This window comes from Tiliqua scincoides, chromosome 1 (assembly GCF_035046505.1).
Source record: "Tiliqua scincoides isolate rTilSci1 chromosome 1, rTilSci1.hap2, whole genome shotgun sequence".
Lineage (NCBI taxonomy): Eukaryota > Metazoa > Chordata > Lepidosauria > Squamata > Scincidae > Tiliqua > Tiliqua scincoides.
This window is the reverse complement of record NC_089821.1, coordinates 8406260-8415697: the sequence shown is the minus strand read 5'-3', so window position 1 is coordinate 8415697 and position 9438 is coordinate 8406260. Positions and strand designations below refer to the sequence as shown.

At 49.2% G+C, this 9438-nt stretch overlaps 1 protein-coding gene across 1 annotated transcript; it reads left to right on the top strand.

Moving 5' to 3' along the window:
* The first annotated feature begins 4285 nt into the window (after positions 1 to 4285).
* Positions 4286 to 7570, top strand: GJD2 (gap junction protein delta 2). The gene is made up of 2 exons (XM_066635784.1): positions 4286 to 4356; positions 6727 to 7570. The coding sequence occupies exons 1-2, from the start codon at positions 4286 to 4288 to the stop codon at positions 7568 to 7570; spliced, it is 915 nt and encodes a 304-aa protein (XP_066491881.1).
* The last annotated feature ends 1868 nt before the right edge of the window (positions 7571 to 9438 follow it).

Sequence of the window (9438 nt, the reverse complement as noted above, 5' to 3'; positions counted from 1 at the left end):
GCAGCGGGTAGTGTGGTCCACAGTAGTTCCAATTTCTGCCTCAGTGGTCCGCAAGCTCCTAAAGGTTGGGAACCACTGCACTCGACCCTGTAATCCGCAGGCCTGTTGCCAGCCTATCCTCTCCCAAATAGTATCTGTCAATTATGCTAAAAGCAGAAACATTAAGTTGCTTAACTGTACAGCTGGCTATACAGCACAACGCTGGCTTAAGCCCTCTCTTCTATATTCAGATTCCGAACTAGACTTCTGCAAGATTTGCTAGTAAGACTATATATCTGAGCTCACTGCTAGCTCAGATGTAGTAAAGGTTAAGGCAGTTGAGTCTTTTTTTTTTTTTTTGAACCAGCAGCTCCTTAGAAGTAGCGTAGCTAGAGGGGGTGCAAAGCACTAAGTTCTGCAGGCGCCTGAATGCGCCATGCAAGAGGCCCCTCCTCCTCCTCTTCGGAGCCGCGAGAGCAAAACTTTCAAGAGCAAAGAACACATAGGTGAAAGCCGAAGTCCTCCTATGATTTTATGAATCAAATCTATAACCTGATGCAATCATTTCATTAATAGCCACGCAGGCACCAAGCGCAAGCACGACAGAACAGATGGTCTTGAGATCTTAGAGGGGTGTTTTCAGTTCAGCAGCTAATTATTTAGCTGTTGTGGATTAAATCCAACACTGTCTGGGAAGCTCATTCCATTTGTCATTGAAAGAAATTTGCACTCTTTCACCAAACGTAACCTAGAAAAACACTCCATGTCTTGCACTAAAAAAAAAAGTGCTATTTTGAAGTAAACTGACAGTTCTCAGTTGCACGGTGCAAGCTATGCACATAGCATAATAAGAGAACTTTGTTGTCTAACACGAATGTGCGCACATGTATGTATGTTTGTTCCCTGTGTGGTACTGGGTGCACGCCGTGTAAGAACATAAGAAGAGCCCCGCTGGATCAGGCCGAAGGCCCATCTAGTCCAGCTTCCTGTATCTCACAGTGGCCCACCAAATGCCCCAGGGAGCACACAAGATTTTTAAAGAAGCAGGTTCCACCGAGATGTAGGGCATGTAGAGCATACACCAGACAGTCTTATGTGCTCTTGTTGCTCACCTTGATCAGAGTGACCAGACATCCTTTTTTACCAGTTCATGTCCTTTTTTTTAAGTCTCATGTCCTGAAAAAAACTTAAATGTCTTTCTTTTCCCTGTGAGCAGACAGCGCATAGTCTTCTAGTAATTAATAAATTATATGCAATAAATTATATGTAATACAAGTAAGTTTCAAATTGAATAATAAGTGATATAGTGTTTAAATTCATGTTGGCAACATGAAATCAATATACTAGTGTTATGAACTTTCATTTTGTCATGTCCTACATTTTCCTTGGATATCCTATATTTGGGGGTGCCTTGTCCTCTTTGAGGGTTATGACACCTGGTCACCCTGACTTTGATGGCCATGAGAGTATCGCTCTCATGTCCCCACAGGCTTTGTGTCAAAGGGCCAACTTTGGTTTGTTGGGGCAACTCCACTACCCCTCCCCTCTCTGGCTTTGAAAAATCCAACGATCAGTCACACCTAGGTTGCTAGGCCAACCTATTCAGAATGACAAGCAATACCACAAGGAGTCCCCCCCCCCCCAGTTACTTCGGAGGCTCCCCTCCTAACTAACCTGACATTCTGTGTCTGAGCTTAAAACTCTGGAGAAGCACACACAACCGCCTCTCATCCCTGGCCCAAGTTTTCGTTCACCAAATAGTAACCAGATTGACACATCTACTCAGAAATAAGTGAGTAAGACCCATTGCACTGAGCAAAGGCAGGAAGGGGGTTGATAGCCCCCTACTCCAACTACTCAGTCTCAGGGCTTTCTCCAGTCACCCAAGACTCAGTCACCTTTCAGTCAACCTCCAACCCTTAGCCAGTCCCATGCGTAGAGCTTCCCCATCCACCATACATCCCTGCTCCACAGTAGTATTCGGAGGTGGGAAATTATTATTATTATTATTATTATTATTATTATTATTATTATTATTATTATTATTATTATTATTACCCTGCCTTTCTCCCTGGAGGGACTCAAGGCGGCTTACAACAAAGGTTAAAACAAATTAGAAAACATAATTTAAAAACAGATTAATCAGATAAACAGATAAAAGCATATTAACAACAGATTAAAAAAAGATAAAAGCATATTAACAGCATATCATAAAAACAGTAGTCAGATAAAAGAGCATAGAGCAGCAAATCATAAAAGGATCAGGCCTGTAACCAGGTTTTAAAAAAAGTTATTAAAAGATGTTAAAAAAATGTTTAAAAGGCCAGGAACTCAGAAGGCTTGTCTAAACAGAAGGGTCTTCAGGCCTTGCTGAAAAGTTTCAAGAGAGGGAGCAGTTCTTAAGTCAAGGGGAAGGGGATTCCATAGCTTTGGTGCCACTACTGAGAAGGCCCTATTTCTTGCCCCATGTACCTCCCTAGGTGGCGGCACTTGTAAAAAGGCTTTCTCTGATTACCTCAGAGGACGGGCCGGATTGTACGGGAGTAGGCGATCTCTAAGATACCCTGGCCCAGAGCAGTATAGGGCTTTAAAGGTCAAAACCAGCACCTTGAATTGGGCCCGGAAACGAATGGGCAGCCAATGCAGCCTCCGGAGAAGCGGGCTGACAGAGTCAAACTGCCTACCTCCAGTAACCACACCGGGCGTGCATTCTGCACTAGTTTCAGTTTCCGAACCGTCTTCAAGGACAGCCTCACATAGAGCGCGTTACAATAATCTAGCCTCGATGTCACCGTGGCATGGATCACCGTGGCCAGGTCTGTACAATCCAAGTATGGCCGCAGCTGGCGCACCAGCCGAAGCTGAGCAAAGGCCCCCCTAGCCACAGCCGCCACCTGGGAATCCAGGAGCAGCTGCGAGTCCAAGTGGACCCCCAAGCTGCGGACCTGCTCCTTCAGGGGGAGTGCAATCCCATTCCGTGCAGGCCGATACTCCAGCACCTGCATCGAGGATTTCCGAATCAGGAGAGCCTCTGTCTTATCTGGATTTAGTGTCAGCTTGCTAGCCCCCATCCAGATCCTCACTGCCTCCAGACAGCGCTCCAGGCCCTCAACCGCCACCCTGGAGCCTGGAGGAAAGGAGAGATAGAGCTGGGTGTCATCAGCATATTGATGGCACCCCACTCCAAAGCCCCGGATGACCTCTCCCAGCGGTTTCATGTAGATGTTAAATAGCATGGGGGACAGAATTGAACCCTGTGGTACCCCACACCTCAAGGGCCAGGGTGACGAACAGGCATACCCCAGCACCTCCATCTGGGACCGACCCTCCAAGTAGGAGCGGAACCACCGCAAAACCATGCCTCCAACTCCCAACTCGGCCAGTCGGCCCGGTATCGAAAGCCGCCGAGAGGTCCAGCAGGACCAACAGGCACGCACTCCCCCTGTCCAGTCCCCAGCGTGGTGGGTTGTGAGTGCTTGCACACCTCACCTGGTGGTGATGCTTTTGGAAGGACTCTGCCTCCCTGGCCTCCCCACCTACTCCACAGCGGTGTCCGGGGGTGGTGCTGGTGGGAACCCTGCGGGTTGTGAGTGCTGGCACACCTCACCTGGTGGCGGCGCTTTTCGAGGGGCCCCGGCGTGGAGGCTCTGCCTCCCCTGCTTCCCCATCACACGATGTCCTTGACGCCCCCCTTCCTCCCTGCAGACCCTCGAGGAAGCCCAACGGCTCCCCAAAGAAGGGGGCTGCAGCCGATCCAGGCCCCTTGAGCCCTCCCTGGGTGGGATCCCCCCTCCCTAGGGGGGATCCCCGTCCCCAGTGCGCCCCTCACGCTGCACCCCAAACTGGCAGAGCAAGTGCGGCAGGAGGGGATTGGGGGGGGCAACGAGGCCAGACCCCCCCCCGGAGGACCTTGCCTCTCTCAAGGACGATGCGCAGGCCACGTCCCTGGGAGGGGGAGGGGGCCGGGGAGGGGCTTGGGTGGGGGATCTGCGTGGGGTGGCCCCCCCTCCCAGGTACCGGCGGCGGGGAGCCCCGGCTGGCTGGCTGGCCGGCCGCAGCGCAGCCTGCTCGGAGCGTGACGCAAGCGGAGCCTACTTAAGGGGGCGGCCGGGCGGCTCGGCCAGGCGAGCGAGTTCCCTCTGCGGGCTGCCAGCGCCGCCGCCCAGGCTGGCTCCCGGGAGCAGCCGCCTTGCCCGCCAGCCAGCCAGCCCTCTGGGGGCCTCCCTCCGCCGGGCGGGCGGGCGGGCGGCCCGGGCCGGGATCGCGCCCCCCAGCCCCTGCCCCAGCCCCCGCCCCATGAACCGCGATGGGGGAATGGACCATCCTGGAGAGACTCCTCGAAGCCGCCGTCCAGCAGCACTCCACTATGATAGGGAGGTAAGAGCCCGCGGTCTCCTCGGAAGTAGGTCCCAGCCGGGGAAGGGCAGGCAGCCCAGCAGCCCCATCTGTGCGTGTCTACTCAGAAGTAAGTCCCACTGGAGTCCAAAGGGCTGACTCCCAGGGAAGGGGAGAGAGGATTGCAGCCGAAGCTTGTGCATGTCTACTCGGAAGTAAATCCCATTCTAATCAGTGGGGCTTACTCTCAAGGAAGGGGAGAGAGGATGACAGCCAGAGAGCCCCAGCCTGTGCATGTCTACTCAGAAGTAAATCCCATTGGGGTCAATGGGGCATACTCCCAGGGAAGGGGAGATGGGATTGCAGCCTAACAGCCCAAGTCTACTCAGAAGTAAATCCCATTGGAGTCAATGGGCATACTCCCAGGGAAGGGGAGATAGGATTGCAGCCTAACAGCCCAAGTCTACTCAGAAGTAAATCCCATTGGAGTCAATGGGCATACTCCCAGGGAAGGGGAGATAGGATTGCAGCCGAACAGCCCAAGCCTATGCATGTCTACTCAGAAGTAAATCCCATTGGAGTCAATGGGGCATACTCCCAGGGAAGGGGAGATGGGATTGCAGCCTAACAGCCCAAGCCTCTGCATGTCTACTCAGAAGTAAGTTCCATTATAATCAATGGGGCTGACTCCCCGGTAAGTGTGGGTAGGACTGCAGCCCAAGACAGCCTGCCTCACCTCCCCTGGGCCGCCCCAGCGCCATCTGTGACCCGGCACTGGGACTCTGCCATCAGCAGTCCCCCTTCCTCCCTACGAACCCTGAGTAAGCCGGATGGATCCCCAAGGAAGGGGGCTGCAGGGGTGCAGCCGATCCAGGCACCTTGAGCCCCCCAGGTGGGACCCCCCTCCTTGCGCCCTTCTCCGTACCCTTCACTGTTTCTTCCATGCTGCACCCCAAACTTGCCGCCACAGGACTCCTGCCCACCCCCGCCCCTCCCCCCTTCTGCTCCTCTGGTTTATTTCCAGAGTTCATGGCTAGTGCATGGCACTCTTGTGACCTTCTGCATAATCCCACCCCCGCTGGCTCGTCTTTTTGCATGAAAAAGAAAACAGCACATTATTCCTGAGTGCACATCTCATGACAGCAGGAGATGTGGAGAGGATGTGCTTGGAGAGGGGAAGGAAAAGAGTCTTAAGAGTAAGTAGCCACCTAGACCATCTCTCTGGTGACTGCAGCCTGCAAAACCCAAGGGTAAGGTAAGGACAAGCCCCGGGGTTCTCCTTGCCCTTCCCAGCCCTGGTTTTACGAGGAGTGATCAATATGCTGCATACCATAAGGAAGTGGGAGAGGTGCCCACTGGCTCTCGATGTGACCAACTTCTGTTCTTGTCCTGCAGTGGAGGTCGAGGCAGGAAACACACAAACACACACACGCCCCAAAGTGTCGCTGCAGTGATTGGCCTTGCCCCATAGAAGTCACCCTAAAATTGATGCTCAGGCACACAGATGCCTGTGAATGCACAAAGCACATTGCTTAGGCAATCATTTTTCTCATGTCACTCCAGAAGGCCAGTCTCAGGGAGATGACAGAATCAGCACTGTGGACAGCTCCCCGTCCGCTCTGCTGGAAACCGCCAGGCAGGTGTGCTTCCCCGCTCCCTGAAACTCAAAGGGAAGCATTGGCGCACTGTCTTTTGGTTTATTTCATACCTCTGTGAGTCACGTCCTCCGCTCAAAACAGGATGGAGAGGCACACTCTAAACATGTAAAAAATAACCAATCGGAATTCATCGACGATCTTTGTAACAAACGTGGGTCTTCAAAGCCAATTCCCAAATGACGATCAAAGGTGACGATAAAACAAAGTGACTCTGAAATAGGAAATGGCAGGATAGAAGCAATTAACCCACAAGTATGAACCCAGAAATGTCTTGACAAATAGAGTTGTCTGAACTGTATTGTTTTGTGGGGGAAAATGAAGAGATACCTCCTTTTCAGAGGGCATTTAAGCCACTTCTGCCCAACGTTGCATACACGCAACAGGAATGTGTACACCTGTAGGCTGGGTAAAAATGGGTTTTAACATAGCATACAGTACCTTTTCTGACAGCGGCCGGAAAAGAGTAATGAGAAATCAGTTCATAAGAAAAGCCCGCTTGTGGCACCCATCAGGTATTGTATGTTCTCCCCACCCAAGAGTCAGAATTATATTTCCTGTGTGAACATGGAAGTTGTGTTTTTTGGCAATCATGGTTCATAACCATCCAGGATTATGTTTATTTATGTGATCCCCCTAAAAGGGGGGAATTTATTTGAGTGGCTCCCACAGTAACTATTGAAGATGAATTCCATGGGTTTCTCAGTGTGCCTGTCTTCCCCTGTAAATGTGCACTCATCCACCCTTTGTCTCGTAGGATTCTGCTGACCGTGGTGGTGATCTTCCGGATTCTTATAGTGGCCATTGTTGGCGAAACGGTTTACGACGATGAGCAGACTATGTTTGTGTGTAACACCTTGCAGCCAGGCTGCAACCAGGCATGTTACGACCAAGCGTTCCCCATTTCTCACATTAGGTACTGGGTCTTTCAGATCATCATGGTGTGCACTCCGAGCCTCTGCTTTATAACCTACTCTGTGCACCAGTCTGCCAAGCAAAGGGAAAGGAGGTATTCGACCGTCTTCCTCACTCTGGACAGAGACCAGGACTCCGTGAAACGGGAGGACAGCAAGAAGATTAAGAACACCATCGTCAATGGGGTGCTTCAGAACACGGAAAACTCCACCAAGGAGGCAGAAACCGACTGCTTGGAAGTGAAGGAGATTCCCAACCCAGCTATCAGAACCACCAAGTCAAAGATGAGACGGCAAGAAGGCATCTCTAGATTTTACATCATCCAGGTGGTCTTCAGAAATGCCCTGGAGATTGGATTTTTGGTGGGACAATATTTCCTCTATGGATTCAATGTCCCGTCCATGTACGAATGTGACAGGTACCCGTGCATTAAGGAGGTGGAATGCTACGTCTCCAGGCCCACGGAGAAGACAGTCTTCTTGGTATTCATGTTTGCCGTCAGTGGCATTTGTGTGGTGCTCAACTTGGCCGAACTGAACCATTTGGGCTGGCGAAAGATCAAAATGGCGGTGAGGGGAGTCCAAGCCAAACGGAAATCCATCTATGAAATCAGGAACAAGGACCTGCCGCGAATGAGTGTGCCTAACTTTGGCAGGACTCAGTCTAGCGACTCGGCGTATGTGTGAGGCTGTGACGCAATGAACACTTTACTGGGTATGGCAGACCCAGCGGACATTTGAGTTCGGGAAAGAACATTGCATAAGCAACTGTTTCCTCAAACCACCAAGAATGCCGTTAAGTTTCTGGATCTGCACTTTTCTGAACCAGACACACAACTGAGTGCTAAATAAAAAACTGATGAAGAAACAGCTATACAACACATTCAGTCTGGCCTTATAGCTCAGCCACTTATGATTTCCCCCCCAGATGATTCAATGCTATCTGTTCACAGGAGCAATTTGTTGGCCATCATTAGGATGAGTGTGTGCTGGTCTGATGCGACCATGTGCAGAATAGCAGGGAAATTAGCAGGGAAATCATTTATCCAGGGAAGGGTTGTGGGAGGGTGTTACCACAATATGCAAATGCAAGCATGTCTACAAAAGCTGGGGGGGGGGCAGGGGAAGTTTTGCACTGTTGAGGCATATGACCACAAAGTCAGCTGGTACATCCGTGAGCATCTGAGGGACGCCCGAGGATATTCTCTCTTGTCTGCGTCCCACAGTTGATCTGTGTACAATGAGCATTTTTCTATCATTCTTTTGTACAAAAACTAATGACACACAAAAACAAGCAGAGCTGAATATAATTTTGCCATATTTTTTTTTTTTTTTGGTTTGCCTGTCTGCTCACACCAGAGACCTTAAAATCATTCTGACGTTAGTTGTGATCCAGCAAATTCATGAATAAATCAAACACACAACCAGACACACACACAACCAGTTCCCAGCTGTGTGAGCAAACAAGATGAAATGATCTGGAGTTCATTTCATCCTGAATTTATCTAGTTTTTTTGATACCAAAGGAGCAGAATTTATTGCTGTTAACTGTGAATTTGCGTTACCGCCTATTTGCTCTTATTTATATAAGTGCCATACTTGAAGTTAAAGCATCTGTATTTAGTCACAGGCTTGGCTAGGAGTCCCAACTTGAAACCACAAGGTTTTCTAATTTCCTCTGGTTTTTCTCAAGCTCATCTTTTATTTTCCTTCAATTATTGCAATGGTGTTTAAAAAAAAAAGCTGATAACTACATTGATAAATAAAGCAATGGCCTTTTTGTAAAATAGAACGTTAATGTTCTTTTATATGTGCATATATGTTAATAGCCTTGCATTGTAATATGAAGATGAAATTTATATGGCTATCTATGTAGAACATAGGGATGATTATATTACAGTCTCTTTTATATTCATGGCCTGAATAATATCCAAAACATTTGGATAACCAGTTAAACTTTTTTTTTTTTTAAACAATGACATGGTGCTATATAGTAGGGCAGTATATTTTGATACATAGGTACATACATCAGAAACTGCAGGTCTACTGTCTGTGTGTAGGTGCATGTGTGTGAACGTGTATGTATGTATATGTATATACAGATCTATTCACCCTCGACTTCTTTATCATTTTGCATAACAGCAAGAGACCTTTAGGGTCAGTACAGAATGATTTTCAAGTATAATTTAAATTATTGGCTCTTTGTATGGGATGGATTATAAATCAGTTGTGTGCATATTTAATATACACACTTTATGCTTCTAGGAATGTATATTTATTCTTCAAGCACAAACCTATGCGTGTTTGCTAAGATGTGAGTTCTGTTGTGTTCAATGAGACTCATTCCCGGGAAAGTGTGGATAGGATGGCAGCATTAGGAACCCAGGATATGACAAACACTAGGCTCCCAATCCTATCCAACTTGCTAGCACTGATGTAGTTGAAATGCAGCCCTGAAGTAAGGGAAAAAGCATTCCCTTTCATTGAGGAGGCCTCTGTGACTGCTCTCCCCCTCCCCCCAAATGCAGTGTGACCCCTGTGGAAAGTTGGATAGG